This window comes from Mirounga angustirostris, unplaced genomic scaffold (genome assembly GCF_029215605.1).
Source record: "Mirounga angustirostris isolate CCGP_5_RB_7025 unplaced genomic scaffold, mMirAng1.0.hap1 SCAF_16, whole genome shotgun sequence".
Taxonomy (NCBI): domain Eukaryota; kingdom Metazoa; phylum Chordata; class Mammalia; order Carnivora; family Phocidae; genus Mirounga; species Mirounga angustirostris.
In genome coordinates this window covers 1,054,003-1,070,026 of record NW_026991724.1, presented here as the reverse complement: position 1 = coordinate 1,070,026, position 16,024 = coordinate 1,054,003, and the positions used below count along the sequence as shown (strand labels likewise).

The 16,024-nt window shown below is 67.1% G+C and overlaps 1 protein-coding gene across 3 annotated transcripts in view; it reads right to left on the bottom strand.

Annotated features, from left to right (window-relative positions):
- The window catches only part of PIEZO1 (piezo type mechanosensitive ion channel component 1 (Er blood group)), a 55,510-nt gene that overhangs the window by 480 nt on the left and 39,006 nt on the right, over positions 1 to 16,024 (bottom strand). The window contains exons 14-50 of one of the 3 annotated variants that reach the window (XM_064580962.1): positions 15,769 to 15,947; positions 15,536 to 15,684; positions 15,270 to 15,452; positions 14,808 to 14,920; positions 14,569 to 14,723; positions 14,264 to 14,440; positions 13,805 to 13,930; positions 13,530 to 13,730; positions 12,844 to 13,048; positions 10,313 to 10,417; positions 9,472 to 9,625; positions 9,055 to 9,298; positions 8,736 to 8,832; positions 8,476 to 8,647; positions 8,042 to 8,131; positions 7,860 to 7,954; positions 7,513 to 7,581; positions 6,883 to 6,983; positions 6,251 to 6,347; positions 6,120 to 6,179; positions 5,867 to 6,039; positions 5,678 to 5,784; positions 5,345 to 5,536; positions 4,994 to 5,252; positions 4,739 to 4,927; positions 4,248 to 4,548; positions 3,930 to 4,026; positions 3,692 to 3,839; positions 3,404 to 3,618; positions 3,168 to 3,326; positions 2,940 to 3,087; positions 1,183 to 1,371; positions 961 to 1,053; positions 703 to 875; positions 510 to 659; positions 356 to 435; positions 85 to 274 (exon numbers count right to left, since the gene is read on the bottom strand). In XM_064580962.1, the coding sequence (XP_064437032.1) occupies positions 85 to 274; positions 356 to 435; positions 510 to 659; positions 703 to 875; positions 961 to 1,053; positions 1,183 to 1,371; positions 2,940 to 3,087; positions 3,168 to 3,326; positions 3,404 to 3,618; positions 3,692 to 3,839; positions 3,930 to 4,026; positions 4,248 to 4,548; positions 4,739 to 4,927; positions 4,994 to 5,252; positions 5,345 to 5,536; positions 5,678 to 5,784; positions 5,867 to 6,039; positions 6,120 to 6,179; positions 6,251 to 6,347; positions 6,883 to 6,983; positions 7,513 to 7,581; positions 7,860 to 7,954; positions 8,042 to 8,131; positions 8,476 to 8,647; positions 8,736 to 8,832; positions 9,055 to 9,298; positions 9,472 to 9,625; positions 10,313 to 10,417; positions 12,844 to 13,048; positions 13,530 to 13,730; positions 13,805 to 13,930; positions 14,264 to 14,440; positions 14,569 to 14,723; positions 14,808 to 14,920; positions 15,270 to 15,452; positions 15,536 to 15,684; positions 15,769 to 15,947 (5,635 nt within the window). The remainder of the gene's footprint in view (positions 1 to 84; positions 275 to 355; positions 436 to 509; positions 660 to 702; positions 876 to 960; positions 1,054 to 1,182; positions 1,372 to 2,939; positions 3,088 to 3,167; positions 3,327 to 3,403; positions 3,619 to 3,691; positions 3,840 to 3,929; positions 4,027 to 4,247; positions 4,549 to 4,738; positions 4,928 to 4,993; positions 5,253 to 5,344; positions 5,537 to 5,677; positions 5,785 to 5,866; positions 6,040 to 6,119; positions 6,180 to 6,250; positions 6,348 to 6,882; positions 6,984 to 7,512; positions 7,582 to 7,859; positions 7,955 to 8,041; positions 8,132 to 8,475; positions 8,648 to 8,735; positions 8,833 to 9,054; positions 9,299 to 9,471; positions 9,626 to 10,312; positions 10,418 to 12,843; positions 13,049 to 13,529; positions 13,731 to 13,804; positions 13,931 to 14,263; positions 14,441 to 14,568; positions 14,724 to 14,807; positions 14,921 to 15,269; positions 15,453 to 15,535; positions 15,685 to 15,768; positions 15,948 to 16,024) is intronic. The other 2 variants (XM_064580963.1, XM_064580964.1) reach the window with 2 other exon arrangements.

The following is a 16,024-nucleotide window of genomic DNA, read 5'->3' as shown; positions in this document are numbered from 1 at the left end:
TGCCAGGCAGGGGCGGGGTGAGGCTGGGGGTGCTGCACCCCACCCACCCATCCACCCTCCTGCCCTCACGTGCAGCACACTCACCCGTAGCCAGCCAGGAAGCCCAGGCTGGGTGGGCTGACCTTGTCACTGAAGATGACCATGGGCAACAGGTTGCACTCAGCCTGGCAGTCCTGCAGCTCGATGACCCACCACTCGAGGAAGCCAGCGGCCCCTGTGCCCACGCGCTCCCTCCGCAGCTGGATGCGCACGCTGAGGTAGTCCTCCTCCTCATCTGGGGCAGGGGCAGAGTGGGTCAGGGCCACCGCCCGCCCCCTGGGCTGAGGCCGCCCCCCCACCCCCAACACACACTCACTGGGCTGCAGCTGCTTCACGGGGTTGGCTTCAGGCCCGTTGGGGGCCCGGATGTACTTGGGGAAGAGGTTGCGGATGACCCTGCAGGGAGAAGGCCGGTGGGTCAGGCCCAGCCGGCCCTCCAGCTGCCTCCCTGCCCCCAGGCCCCAACTCACACAGACTGGTCGGAGGTGCCTTCAAGCAGGCTGGCCAGCTGCCGGCGCTCACTGCTGTTGGGGGCCAGGTCCAGGGTGTGCTTCTCGTTGGTGTACTCCACGGTGCCACCCTTGGCCAGGTCCCTGCGTGCCGGGGCACGGTGTGACCCACTGCGGGCTGCACCCCCCGGTCCCGCCCCAGCCCAGCACGCACCTCTGGAAGTTCCAGATGAAGCGCAGGGTGATGTCGGCCACGCCATCGTACAGCTCCCGCTTCATCTGTGCCCGGCTCGGCGGGCTGATGCGCCACAGTGCCCCGGAGCTGCCCTCGATCTGCGCCGTGACGATGTCCTCGGGGCTGTACTGGCTGATGAACTGCATGGCCAGCTGGACCCCAGGCAGCCCTTGAGTGAGGGGCTCCTGGACACCCCCCACCCCAGCCCCCTGCTGCTGCCGGGTGGGGCCCTCTCACCGGGTTAGGGTCAAACTGTCTGGACAGCTCCTCGTAGGCCTGCTGTGTGAATGGCACGATGGACGGCTGCTGCGCGCTCATGGTGAACAGGGGCTACAGGGAGTGGGGTGGCGACTGTGATGGGGCAGGGAGCCCCCATGGTGCCGAACGCCCTGAAGGTGGGTGGGGTGCAGCCCATGCCCGCCGTCACCTGTTTCCAGCGGGCACAGACTGGTGGCTCACCTCGTAGCCACCCAGCTTGAGGGTGACAGTGACATCGATGGGCTGGTTGACGACACCGACCACAGAGCGCACCAGGGACATGAAGAGCAGTGGGAACCAGATGATGGCCACAAGGAAGAGGATGATGAGACCACCCATGCCGTACTTGACAATCTTCTTCTTCTTCTGCCCCTTGGGCTGGGGGTATTTCTGGGGGGCGGGACATGGCTCAGCCCTGCCCGCCCCCTTGCCCCGGGGTGAAGGCGGGCACTGGCCCAGACCCCCGGGGCCTCACGCAGCCACAGCCTGGGGCCCACCCAGGGGCTCGTGAAGCCAGATTTTAAAGCGTCACAGTTGACTGCAAAGCTCTAGCACTCGAGACGGGGTGGATACGTGAGCACAGAAACCCAAAGGCCCAGAGCCCAGAACGCAACCCGCCGCCTAGTGAGTGCTGCCAGGATGATTCCACGGGGGGAAGGACCGTCTCTTCAGCGATGCTGCTGGGACAAATGGTTGTCCACATGCCAAAGCAGCAGGACCCCATCTAAGACCTCAGTCTGGATTCAATGGAAAATTCTCACACCTAACGTGGAAAGCATGAGCAATGAGAGAAAAACCACTACGTTATAAAAAAAGAAGAGTTTGCTTCAGAAGATGGGATGCTATCAAGAAAGTGAGGAGATGGGGTGTCTCAGTGGCTCAGTCGGTTAAGCGTCTGACTCGGTCTTGGCTCAGGTCGTGAGGTCAGGCCCTGGGTCAGGCTCCACACTGAGAAGTCCCCTTGAGATTCTTTCCCTCAGCCATTCCCCCTGCTTGTGCTCTACGCCTCTCTCAAATAAATCTTTAAAAAAAAGCGAAGAGACCACGCAGAGAATGGGAGAACCCATCTGCAAATCCTATGTGACAAGGGTTATGTCCAGAATGCAGAAAGAATTCTTAAAGAGAACAAGCAAGCCAAGGACAAAAGGGGCAAAGCAGATCGCCGACAAGCACACGAAACGATCCTCGCCATCATCCACCATCAGGGAAATGCAAATCCGAACCCCCTTGAGTCACGGGCGCCGGCAGGGATGGGAGAGGGGGCAGCTGCTGTGGACAGCAGGGGCAGTCCCCACCAGGCGAGACCAGGAGCTGCCCCCGCGCGGCCCCCCGCCACGTGTGTCCATAGCAGTGCACGTTGCAATGAACAGGAGGAACCAGCCCGCCGTCCAGGACTGTTTAACTGCTGGGTACATGTACAGTGGGCCAGTCACACGGAGGAACGCTCCTCAGCCACAAAACCCTCACTTCTGACACAGGCCACATGGACTAGCTTTGAAACTTCAGAACGAAAGCAGCCAGACGCAGGCCATGCAGCATGTGACGGCGTGGACACCCAACTTCCAGCACAGACAGGTCTGTGCAGAGTCGGGGGGCCAGGGGGGGGTCTCTGCAGAGCGTGAGCGTATCTTAGACCTGTCTGGTGATAGGGGCCAGCTCTGTGACGATGCCAGGAGTCTGAACTCTACCCGTGCATGGGGGGGCCCTGTTTCCGTTACCTCCCACTGCAGCTGCTCCCACAGAAAACCCAGCTGACCTCCACTGCCCCAGCTCCCAGCCCTCATGCCCGTGAGCCAAGCAGTCAAGCCTCCTGGGCCAGGCATGCACTCAGGCCCGCTCTGCCAGCTACCTGCCGACGGCCACATTCACAGCACTGTCACCCCCCGCCCCCGGGGACCGCCAGCACCACCTGGCTCTCTCATGGCCCATCTGCCCCACTCCCCGCCTGAGCCAGGCACCTTCTCAGTCTCGCGGCTGCACTTGATGATGAAGATGTTGGCGTAGATGTCCTCCACGCACATCCAGCTGGACAGGGACAGCGTGGTGTCTGTCCACACCCAGTCCATCACGGCCCGAAGCTCCACCAGGAATGGCACAAGGCGGAACCTGCCCGAGGAGGGGAGCCCGTCAGGAGGGCCCATGGGTGGCAGCCTGACTCCTGGCGCCCCAGGCCGGCCCGCACTCACCCCTGGAAGAGGAAGAGGTTCAGGTGGTTGTACTTCTTGGTGAGGAAGTTGCCAAGAATGCGGGTGGGGTATCCACAGCGGATCTGGTAGGCTGACAGGGCGAAGTAGATGCACTTGACGAAGTACCACAGCTGGGCCACTGCGTTCTGGCTGAACATCCTGGGGGGACAGGAAGCCCAGCTCAGGGCACCCTGCCCGAGGCCAGAGCCTCAAGGTCCCCAGGGCCAGACACCCACCTCTCGGTGACGGCGGGCAGAATGAAGAACATCCAGAGGTGGATGGCCAGCACCAGGACGACCTGGAAGGCCAGCTTGCCCAGCACGGTCTTGCGGAGGTAGAGGGCACGGTCGATGACCATGGTGCTGAACTGGATGAGCAGCATGACCAGGAAGGCCTCTGGCACTTGGTCGTCCGACAGCGAGGACGTGATGTCTGTAGCTGCCGAGTGTTTCTGTGCCGGGAGAGCAGAGGTCAGGGGGCAGCTGGGGGCAGGCAGCAGGGTGGCCGCCGGGCTCTGCGCTCACCCCAAAGGCCCAGAAGCCGAAAATGATGATGATGAAGTCGACCACGTCGGCCAGAAACATGAGCGCGTAGACGTCAGTGGCCGCACGGTACTTGGTGTGCAGGATATCATGGAAGAAGCGCTGCAGGGGCCGGTACGCGCTCCGGGCCCTGTGGGTGAGGGTGCGTGGGCAGGGGGCTCAGCGCCTGCCTCGGCTGCTCCCACCCGCCCTTGCCCGGGAACAGCCAGCAGTCACGCACATGGCCAGGCAGAAGCTCTGCAGTCGGAGCCCCACGGCTGTCACTCTTTCCCGGGGGCGACTCCACTTCTCTCTCCCAGAGGCTGCCGTCACACCTTCTGTGGGGGGCAGCCACTGCTGACCGGAGCCCCCGGAGAGCTGAGTGCAGCTCGGACTCCAACCAGTCCGAGACCCCCTCCCACCAGGGGCTGGCATCACCCCACTTCACAGACCAGCAGGCTGAGCATGGGGACCTCCCCAGGTCATGGGCAGTGGGCCGGCTGGGGCAGCGGGGAACCGGGTGGGCTGGGGTGGCTGTGCACAGACAGGGCCGTCGTACCAGTGGATGCAGGTTCTACGGGCTCCGTACTCTCCCTCCTTTTCTTCCTGAACCGCAGGCTGATACGCTTCGTGTCTTGGGGCTTGAGCTCCACAGGTGGCTCTGCGGGCCCGTCCCCTGCTTCTGCCTGGATGTGGTCCTGGGTGAGGGCCCCGGCCACTGCTGGCTCTCCCTGGGGCCCCGTGTCCGCCTCAGTCTGGGGTTCCAGCGGTGCCCGCTCCTCCTCAAACCCCTTCTTCCCACTGCCCCGGTCCTGCTCCTTGGAGAGCTGGCTCTCTTCATGGTCCCAGAGGCCGTAGCACTGCAGAGGGAAGGAGGGAAGGAGCCTGGCGTGGCCACACTGGGCGGCGCTCAGGCCAGGCAAGATGGCCAGGCCCACCCTGGGACCCACGACGTCCAGCCTTGCCTCTTGCAGCTGGGCAGCCGGCTGGTGGGGCGTGTGCTGGGAGGTGCCTGCCTGCTGCCCGCCGGCCCAGGCCCAGTGGACTCACCAGCAGCTGCGAGCGATGGAAGAAAAGGGCCAGGAGCTGCACCAGATCGTACTTGATGTAGCTCTCCGTCTTCTCCAAGCCCAGGATGCGCGGCGGGAAGTACGGCTTGTTCTCGTAGCGCCGCAGCACGGCGTGCGTGTTCCAGGGGAAGAAGCCAAACTGGAACAGGTACTTGGTGACCACGGACACCTGTGGGGGAGAGGGCTCAGCATGGGGGGCCAGGCCCCACCCCCTCCCGCTCCGGCCGCGGCCCACCTCGGTAAAGATGATGGCCGTCATCCAAAAGCGCTTGCTGGGCCTCGGGATGGACAGCATCGCCCACAGGAAGACGAGCACGGGCAGCACCAGGGAGGTGACCGAGGCGGTGACCATGTGGTTGAGGATGATGATGAAGTAGCAGAGCAGTTCCGAGTGGGCCGCCACGCACTGGTAGGCGGCCTGCAGCAGCCGCAGGACCCGGCCCTGCCCAGCTTCGAACTGCGCGGCCTCCTCCAGCTCCCCGATGCGCTGCCGCCTGTGGGGAGCCGCGCCCACACCCCTCTCAGCGCCGGGCCTGGCTCCGAGGGGGCGCTGCCCCTCCCCGCCGCCCCCCCCGCCCCCCCCGACCTGGTCAGCAGCTCACTGGCCGTGCGCATTCGGGTCGCGGCACCGGCAGGAAGCTCCCCAGAGCTGTGCGGGGAAGCCCCAGGCTCGGTGGCCAGCTCGCCGCCACCGCTGCCGCGGGTGTGGTACCCCGTGCCCAGCGGGCCGCCAAGGTCCTCCGTCGTCATGCTCCGCGGCTCCTCAGCCCCCGGCCCGCTGTGGGAAGTGAGGCTGGTCACCGAGGCAGCCTGCTCTCTGCTCTGCCCAGGCTCTGGGGCTGGAGGGGCCTCCCGGGCCCCGGCGGACAACGCACCCCCTGGTCTGCGCACCCCGTGCGCGCCGCCAGCCCGCACCTACCTCAAAGCTATACTCGGTGCGTCTTGGGCCCCCGAGGGGCCTGGAGGTGCGGCCTCGGCCTCGCTGCTGTACATCTGCTCCGCCCAGCTGCGGGGCACCTCTCTGCCCTGCAGGGCAGGGAGGGCTCAGGCCACAGTTCCCCGGGGCGCTGGCGGGGCGGGCGGCAGGGGGTGGGGCATGCACACTCACCCCACACATCCCCTGCTTGCACAGGTAGCGCTCGGCACGCAGCACGTCACTCATGGCACGGTGGTGCCGTGTGAAGGCGAGCAGCCAGTCCGTCAGCCCATCCAGCAGCGCCCGCCCCAGCACCCACAGAAACTGCACGGTGCTCAGCACGCGCTGCATCACGTGGCCGGGGCCTATGGGCAGGCGGGAGGCAGGACGCTGCAGAGGCTGCCCCAGGAGGCCCCCAGCCCCCCAGGCCCCAGGGCGCACATACCAGCTGCCACTGCCTCGTCCGGGCCGTCCGCCGACTCTGCTTCCTGGCCTGGGCCGCCTCCTGGGCACGGGGTGCTGATCAGCCACTGCAGCCCCACGTGCCCGCCCCCACCCCGCACGCGGCCAGCACACCTGTGGGCAGCTGCTCCGTCCCTTCCTGCCTCGCCTGGTCCTCCCGCTGCTGCCTCAGCACCGTCTGTGCGTTGGTCACCCACGCGTGGTAGGCCATCTGTGGACCGGGTCCTCGCGTTAGCGCCCCACTGCCCCGGACGGCACATCCCGGTCAGCCCACCTGCCAGCTCCCGAGGACAAGGCTGGGATCTGGCCGCCACTGGGGGCCTTCAGCTGGCTCCCTGCTTCGGGGCAACACCCGGGTCCCGTGGGACTGTGGCGGGAAGGCAGGGCAAGCAGCCCACCCGCGCACACGGCTGTCACTCCCGGAGAACTCCGGGCCCAGAGACAGGCAAGAGGCTCCTGGCCCATCCTTCTTCCAGCAAACACGCGTGACCCTTCTCCAAGGCCAGGCCACTGGTGGCCACTCAGGCCTGGACGGTTGGAGGGCTGACCTCAGGAGGCGGTGGACAGAGGGGCACATAGCTGCCCACGACCTGCGCCTCCTACAGCCTGCCTGCCCACCTGACCAGTGGGCTCTGCGGGTCGGAATGGATCTGGGCAGGCTGGCCAGAGCGTGTGTCTCCGCATGCTGGGCTGTGCGGGCCCAGGCGCCCGTGGACAGGGGAAGGCAGGGCACTCTCCCGCCTCACCTGGAAGGCACTCTGTGCTGATGGCCTGGGGTCCTCAGGCACGGCCTCCTCCTCCTCCTCACTGTCTGACTCGAACAGGAAGTAGTCCCCGGAGTGGATGACTGCGGGCAGGGCGGGGCTGAGGACCGTCCGCCCCGGGGGAGGGCCTGGCCTCCACACCCCCACACCCACAAGCCTCTCAGCTTCGTTTCTTCAGTTTGGGGTGGGCCCAGGACAGGCGTGTGGGTTCCCTCAGCATCCGGTGACCCATGGGTAGAGGCCCGCGTGTCCCTCCCCACCCTCAGGGACAGCCCGTGCGGGCTGGGGTCGGCGGAATGGGGGACAGGCCAGAGCAGTGACACGAGACCAGACAGGACGAGAGGAACACAAGGGCAGGCTGGGGATCAGCGCTGAACACCCAGACTTGTGCGTCTGAGAGTCCAAACGACGGGAGGAGAGCACAGAGCCTGCCGTGGGGACCTGGTTCAATCGAGGCTGGGGTGAGGCCTGAGGGAAAGGCCCGGGGGCACAGCCGGAGGCGCGCACAGAGCAAGCTCCCTCGCCCAGAAGGCAGACAGCAGCTGAGAAGGAGGGGGCCCGGGGACAGCGGCCCCGACGGGGTGGCCGCGGTCGGCCAGGCTAGGGTGGTACCTGTGGCGTGGTCCAGCCAGGGCCGCCACCACTGTCTCCGTGGGGAGGAGCCCCCTGGACTGCCAGGCCCTGTGGAGGGGCGGACGTGAGCCAGCAGGAAGAGGCACGGGGAGAGCAAGGGCAGCCCCCCAGACGGAGACCGCCTCTGTGCGGACTGAGGGGCCTCGCCGTGCTGTGGGGCGCAGCGGACAGCCCACAAGTGCACGCAGACAGTGGCGGGCTAGCCACAGAGCCTGCAGGGACACGGGGACCACATGGCACGGGACAGATGGGCGGGAAGGCCCGTGGACAGCACATGGCATGGACATGCCAGGACCTGGGAGCCCTTCCACCCCCTGCCTACTCACCTGGCTCCTGGCTGGGGTCTGGGGGTTCCTGGGAGTGACGGTGGCCCGCCCGGCCCTGCCTGTGCTTTTCCTGCTTGGCACGGATACGCTCCATCCTGGGGGGTGGGGGTGGCCCTGAGCACCGAGCTGATGAGGACAGCTGGTGAGGAGAGCCCGGGGTCCCCGCCCCGGATACCACCTACTGCCTTTTCAGCTGGGCCAGGGACTTCTCCTCGGCCTTGCGGTGGAGGTCGATGCTTTTGAGGTTGGCGGCGTTGTACAGCGCGAAGCCCCTGTGGGGAGCGGTCACCCCGGGGACGCTGAGCTCCAGCTCCCCGGCTCCTGCACCTGTGGGCTCGGCCCCAGCTGACTGCCCCCTCGCCCTGTGCTGGGATCGGGAGGAGGAGACCCTCCTGCCACCTCCAGGCTCACGGAGAGGGAAAACACGCAACTGAAGGGGCATCAGCGGGCAGGAGCCGGGCACCCTGCGGCCAGCGTGCGGGCGAAAATGGACGAGCCCCGGCCAGCAGCAGAGCCGGCGCCGAGAAGAGGCGCTCGGGTCCCGAGGAGGTCGTGAGCGACGCGCGGCGCTGGAGCGGGGACACGGGGCCCTGGGGCACCCGGGGCCGGGGCTGACCTGGAGGCCTGCAGGGCGGTGGCCTGGAGCTCGGCGCGCACGTGCAGGAAGTAGCGGCTGAGGAAGACGCGACGCTGCAGCAGCAGGAACAGGAAGCAGACGCTGTCCCAGAGCACGCCAGCCTCCTCCACGGGCAGCAGGCAGTCCCGGTCCCTGCTCAGCATCTCCTTCGCTGTGGGACGGTCCGGCTCAGGGCAGGGGGCCCCAGGAGCAGTGTGCGTCCCCGGGCCCGGCCCACAGCGCGCCCCCCGCCTACTCACGGTCGTAGTAGCCTTTGACGGTGCACACGAGGCTGAAGAGCTGGATGACCCAGCAGAAGCTGCTCTGCATCTGCTCCACGAACACGCAGGACAGGAGCTGGGGCAGAAAGGTGGTCAGCCTGGGGCCGGAGGGGCGGGGCCAGGGGCAGGCGGGGGCGGGGCCAGGGGCAGGCGGGGGAGGGGCCGGGCGGGGCGCGGAGCGGGGACACCTATCGGGGGCGGGGCCGGGCGGGGCGGGGCCGGGCGCGGCGCGGGGCGGGGCCAGGCCGGGGAGACCGATCGGGGGCGGGGCCGGGGGCCGGGGCGGAGCCGGGCTCACTGAGAGCATGTTCTTGGAGATGATGACGGTGACGTTGTACAGGATGAGGCAGTCCCACAGCACGAGGCGGGTGCGCGTGTGCTTCTGCAACAGGCTGGTGCCGAAGAGCAGCAGGTAGAAGCAGGCCAGCAGGTAGCCCAGCCCGAAGATGCTGATGCGCGTGGCCCCCGTGACAAACACCACCACCAGCACCAGCCAGAAGAGGTAGCGGAAGACAGCCACCTTCAGCATGTCGAGGTAGGACCTGTCAGACAGGCCGTCACTGCAGGGACCCCAGGGACGCCGGCGGAACGCGCCCCTGCGGCCAGGTCAGCGTCTGCCCCTCCTCCTGGGCGCAGGTGTGCTGCCGGCAGCACCCGTCCCGGGCTCGGGTGCCCAGCCTGCAGACCAGCCGCTTCTGCAGCGCCCAGGACCCACCTGCAGTAGATGAAGTTGGGCACGGCGCTGGGCTCGCCCAGCTGCAGCTCCAGGTGGTCAGTGTTGATGCCGGCCATGAGCTGCCACTCCTCCGTGCGCTCGGCGGAGAACACCTGCCACTGCTGGGAGGCACACAGCAGCAACAGGAAGTCACCTGCGGGCACACGGGAGACGGCTGGCCACGCGAGGGTCAGCGCTCGGCAGCACGGGCGGGGGGAAGCACCACTGTGTGTCTGCAGGGGCCCGCCGTGGGAACCATGGATGTCCACACGTGAGCATGGACAGCGGGGGACAGCAGGGTTAGGGTACGGGTTAGGGTTAGGGTACGGGTTAGGGTTAGGGTACGGGTTAGGGTTAGGGTACGGGTTAGGGTACGGGTTAGGGTTAGGGTTCGGATTAGGGATTAGGGTATGGGTTAGGGTACGGGTTAGGGTTAGGGTATGGGTTAGGATATGGGTTAGGGTTAGGGTGACCTGTCTGCCCGTGCCACAGGGGCACCCCCCCCCCACAGCCGCACGCACACCTGCGTCCACACAAGGGGCCCTGCTGGTGTCCACCCCTGTGCGCACACCTGCGAGCAGATGCAGTTGTGTGTGGCTGTGCGTACACATGGGAGGTGGGCCTCTTGTCTCAGAAACATGCCCAGAGAACTGGACACCGTCGTGGGGCAAGGCCCCTCTGGGGACCCACAGGGCTGGCCGGCCAGGGAGGCCCAGACACCATGCCCCTTGCCGGTGGAGGCAGGCCTCCGCTCAAGGGCTGTCCGTCCCCACGCAAAACCTCAGTGCCCTCCCATGAGGCTGGCAGGCGGTGCGTGGGGGGACGGGCCACAGGCACTCACTGATGAGGTTGGTGGAGTTGGGGGTTCTGAAGAAGTCGGGCAGGTACAGCCACTTGATGAGCGCCGAGTTCATGGGGATGGCCTGGCTCCAGCGCCATGGGTAGTCTGTGGGTGCGGGGTGTGCGTTAGGACCCCACCTGCAGGCCCGCAGCCTCCGGGTTCACAGGCCTCATTCTTGCACCCACTTGTGCATTCACACGGTCTCAGAAACACCCCACCTCTTGTTCAGAGCACACAGGCCAGAGATTCTAGCGCATTCTTCAGGCATCAACTGGCCCAGGTCCCAGGCAAGGACCGAAGAGCCAGCCCAGGGAGTCATAGGTGGGCAGGCCTGCTTGGGGGGTGGTCATGGCATGGAGGGCCCCAAATGAGGCTTTGTCATGCACCTACCAGCCAAGACAAAATACAGGGACACCACAAACACCAGTGAGGATGCAGAAAAACCAGGTCCCACGTCCATCCCTGGCAGGAACGTCAACGACCAGCTCTGCACACGAGTCCCCGAGAAGCGAGAACTATGCCCACAGAGAAGCCTGTGGCTGGACGCCCCCGACAATGTCCCTGCAGAGAGCCCCATGCCAGCAACAACCTGCACCTGCCAGAGGCCAGAGATGACAGAGCTACGTCCGTCCAGCACAGATAGTCCTCAGCGGGGGAGAGCACCAGACACCAACGCCCATGGCCGCCCAGACACACCCCAACTACATTCGCCGAGTGAAACAAACCAGCCCCGAGGCGCCCTAGGGCACAATTCTAGCTCCGTGACATTGGGGACGGACATCTGTGGTTGCCCAAGCTGGGGGCGGGCAGGCTGCAAAGGGCCCACACGGCCCCAAGCTCGGGGTGCTGGGGAGGCCTTAGGGAACCGCCAGAGAATGAACTTGACCACATTATTAACTCCAGAAAGTACATGGATGCTGGGTACCCAGGATGGGGCACAGACTGCGGGTCCACCTGGACAACCCGTGTATGGCAGACCCCCTAGGAATGGGGAAGAGCAGAGCCCACCCACGCCGCTTTGGAAAACAGTGTTTTGCCTGAAAAAAGTCACCCAAAGCAGCAAGCACACCCCGGGCCCAGATCTCGTTTCTCCATTTCAGCCTGTGGGGACAGGAAGGGGCGCTCCACGGGGCGGGGAGGACTCCCGGCTGGGCGGAGGGCGCAGGCTGAGGCAGGGGCGTCTACAGGCGCAGTGTGGGCATGCTCGGAAGGCGGTGGGCCCGCGACAGGGCCCAGGGGCTCCTGGGGCCAACACAGCAACCGTGTGAACAACAAAGAGGCAGCACCCCGTGTCCACACAGGAAAGAGCAAGCGGACACGTCAGCGGGGGACAGTGGACCAGTAACTGTAGAACGAGCAAGTCACCACTAGAAAACCCAGCGAATGACCCCCACAGATAGGACCCTCCGATGGAGGCTGGAAGCAGCCCGAGACGTCCGGGAGGAATAGCACGTTCGCAGAACCTCAGGGGAGACCCACAGTCGGCACTGCCCCCAAGGGACAGGGAGCGGCCCCCGAGCGGAGACACGCCAGCCCCGCGGAGCAGGACGCTTCCCGGCTGCGGCGTTCCCGCCAGAAGGGTGACTTCACCTGGCCTAACAGACACCAGACTATCCCCAACTGAGGGACACAGCCCAGGCTCCTCAAAAGCTCCAAGGTCCTAAAAGGCAACCACGGAGCTGAGCCGGCACCGAGGAGACGGCACGACGGGAGGTGGCGCGGGGCCCGCACCGTGGTTCATGCCCTAGGTGACTCGGGGGAGCTGCGCGAAGGGCATCTGGGAAGGTCCTACTTCAGCAATTCTGCGTAACAAGGTCCAAAACAGCCCCCGAAACAGGAGTGAAGGACAGACGCAAGGACAGGGAGTCTCGAATGTGTCTGGCTGAAGAGCTGGCCTCAAGGTCACGTGCTGTGGGGTCAGTTTCTGACACACTCGGAAACGGTCCGGCCAGCGGTGGCTGCGTGGGACAGGGAGCTGGGGTGCGAACGCTCCCATGTGACTCGCCAACGGCCTCACGCGCCCACAGGCCCACGGGGCAGCCTCGAGGAGCGCGGCTGCGGTGGTGGAAGGCCCGGGGGCGCGGCCGTTCTGACAAGCAGCAGAGCGGGGAGAAAGCCGGGCACTTCTCCACACACCGGCCAACTGAAAAGTGCGCCAGAAACAGCCGAGAACGCCGGCCCCCACGAGTCCCGCCCGCGGCCCGCTCAGGAGGCCCTGCTCACGGACACCGCGCTCGCCGATGGCGCAGGAAGCAGCAGTCCCTCCGCTGGGGGGCTGGGGACACTGGAGGTGCAGGCCATGCCAAGGACGCCGTACCGCCATGCACCGCGGCAAACCCACGGGCCCACTCCAGAGACCACCCGGAGAGAGCAGGGGCAGAGCACCGCCAGGGGCACCCCCAGGGGACGAGGCCAGACCTGGGGGTCGTGCAGGATGGCCGGCCGTGTGCGGCCCCCCTCCCCACCCCCGCCCAGGCGCCTGCCCTCGGAGACTCTGGTGTGGCCCCCGGGGGCGCGCAGCCACCGCTCACCGATGCACAGGGCAGGGGGGATGCCCAGACACAGCAGGTACTGGTAGAGCAGGAAGAGCGCCAGGAAGAGGCAGTAGTTGGGCCAGAGGCGGGCGATGGCTGCACGGCGGCGGCGGGTGAGGATGAGCACCAGCCAGCAGCCATGCAGGATGACCATGAAGTTCATGCGCTGCCCAATCACGTTCACGGCCATCAGGAAGCAGATCTGGGGGTGGCAGAGGACGGGGCGCAGTGAGCTGCCGGCGGGGCGGGCCTTCTGGGCCCCGCTTCCGGGCAGACTGGGAGGTCGGGCAGGCTCCGAGCAGTGGGGGCAGCAGCCCAGCTCACCACGGCCCACACCGTCCTCGTGGAAGCGTGGAGAGGCCGGACATGCCTCCACCGTGAGGGCGGCAGGGGGAGCCACGGCTCAGGGGCTTCCAAGCACAGTGGACCTGTGACCCGGTCTCCGGCCGGGGTCCCAGACCCCACAGCCCTTACTCTGCGAGGGCAGGCCGACTGAGCCCGGGAGGTCCAGCCCCTCGGAGGCCCTTCCCCTGTGCGCCCCGCCCCCCCCCCCCCCCCCCGGTGGCCCTCGAGGGCCTGCACACTGCTGATGTCGCAAAGGCCACACAGAGGGTGACATGGGCCCCCTGTCCTCGGGGGGGGGACGGCCCAGGGAAGGGGTGAGGGTTGACGCTGGGCCTCACCTCTAGCCCAAATTTGTAGAAAAAGAAGTTGACGAAGTACTTGAGGCAGCTGAGCAGGTCCTGGTCCAGCCGCTGGCGAGTGCCGTCGGCACAGACGGCCTGGGCGGGCAGCGGGCCCAGCTGGTGCTGCCGACGGTGGTGTTCCTGGCGCCGGTATACGATGGCCTCGAACACCAGCAGCAGCAGGACCTGCAGGTGGTTCTGGGGAGGGGGGCACGGTCACGCTCCACCCACCGCCCCCGCCCAGCCCCACGACCCTGCGGCCCCTTGCTCACCTGGATGTAGCCTAGGTTTGGAAAGCCCTTCCGCACCCCAAACCAGTTGGCAGGGTCGACGGGCCCCCGGTACAGCAAGGACTGCTTGATCTCCGCCTTCTGCAGGTTGGTGCTGTTAAGGAGGGGCTGGGGAAATGGAGAATCAGCACCTGCTCCCCGCGCCCCCCCGGTAGCTAGACTGTGACCCCAGGACGGCCCACCCTACCCGGCCCCCCCACATCAGCCACAGCTCCGGACAGGAGCCCCAGCGAGCCCCCACCAGGGACGCATGTGGACTGTCAGCCTCTGACCGACCCTGACGGGGAAGGGCCAGCGTGTCTGGGGACGAGGCGGCCACGGGGTGGGGGAGGGCAACAGACAGGAGGGCCCCCACCCCGTCCCCACCACCCTGAGCTGAAGAGCCGTCACTGGGGACCCCTGAGGTACGGGCGGCTGGGCGAGGCTCCCGCCTGGTCCTACCTCGGTGCAGTTGCTGGAGTACTCGTGGGGGTTGACGACCTTGAGCTGGTAGAGCATCTTGCACACGATGATGATGCAGGTCCACACGGTGGACAGGCAGGAGGCCATGGGCCGGAAGCGGGGGTAGGGCAGGGCGAAGGCCCAGAGCACCACCAGCAGCAGGTTCAGCACCGACACCTGGGAGGTGGTGGGCAGGCTGGGGCGGGCGCAGCACCACCTCCCGGGGGCCCCCCCAGGGAGGCCAGCAACTGCGTTCCTCGTGGCCCTGCTGCAAACGGGGGGGGCGGCGTCCGTGCCGTCCTTACCTCCTTCAGGGCCACCCACACGGTGTACAGGGCCACCAGCTTGAAGACGTGCAGCTCCAGGAGACGCTGCACCAATACCTGCACTCGGGTGAGGACGTCCGAGAAGCCGGAGGCGAGGTCCAGCAGCCGTTCGGCCACCAGGCCCCACTTGCTGGCTGCAGCCGAGGGGGAGGCGCCGTGAGGAAGAGGGGCTCACGGGGTCGGGGCAGAGGGACCCCACAGCTGCCCGTGGGACTCACCTTCCGGGCCCTGCATGGCCGGGCAGGGGCCAGCCGTGCTCATCGGCCCCTCCTCGCCGGGCTCCTCCTGCTCCTCCTGCAGCAGCAGTGGGGTCCCACTGACCGTGTCCTGCCTGAGGGGCCCAGAGCATCACTTCCTACCCCAGCTTCTGGGGTCGGCCCCACCGGGCCCTCCCATTCCTGCCTTCCCCAGGGCTGCGGGAAGAAAGCCCCGCCCACAGCCCCCGCTGGTGTTCTGTCACCCTGACCCGCCAGGCCCGCCCGCGGCGTTTGAAGGGGGCAGCTGAGGCCTTGGCTGGGCTCCAGGCCCTCCCGTGCAGACCCACCGGCCTCCTTCCCTTCCCTCGTGTGTGCCAGTGGGGGGGGGGGGGCGGCACGCTGCAGGCCCCCCCGGCCCCGCCATGGGCCTGGACGGCGGTCTGCACCCCAGGGGGCCGCAGACATGAGGGGCCGGCCACGCACCTGTGGGCCCAGCGCGGGAGGCGGGCACCGGGCAGGGACACGTGCTCCAGGTCGGTGAGCTGCATGAAGGGCTGGTGGAAATAGTGCAGCTGCAGGATGCAGGCAAGCAGGAAGAAGCCGGGGACGAGGATGCTGGAGAAGAGCTCCGACACGCTGAACTGCTCCAGACCCAGGTCCCCCAGCCTGCAGGGGGGAAGCCGTCAGACCCGCAGCCGGGCGGCTGGGGGGGAGCAGGAAGGCCCCCACGCCCGCCCGGCCCCACTCACTGCTCATCCGTGAGGCCCGTCAGGTTGCGCCAGTATGTGGGGAAGTCCTGGAACTGGAAGGTGTAGACGGCGACGAGCACCAGCATGGTGTAGGCCACCACCAGCCACCAGAACAGCTTGAGCAGCTTCCTCCACAGACTGTAGTAGACCTGGCGGGCGCGGGCGCGGGGGTGAGGGGCGGCCGGGGCTGCCCGCGTCCCCCGTGTCCCCCGCCGCCGCCACTGCCTGGGTACCTGGAAGAGGGTGAGGCACAGCAGGAAGAGTAGCATGTAGACGATCTTGTAGACGACCAGGCGGCCGGCGAAGCTGACCACGATGAACATGCCGGCGCACACGTAGATCCAGTACTTGGCGTGCAGGCCGCTGACCAGCTCCCCCAGGCTCTGCAGCAGCGTCCGCGCCCGCGGCGGCTCTGCGGGTCAAGGCAGGGGCCGGCGCGGGCATGGCTTCGGGCCGGGCGGCGGGCGGGGACTGCCCCCCCGCCCCCCG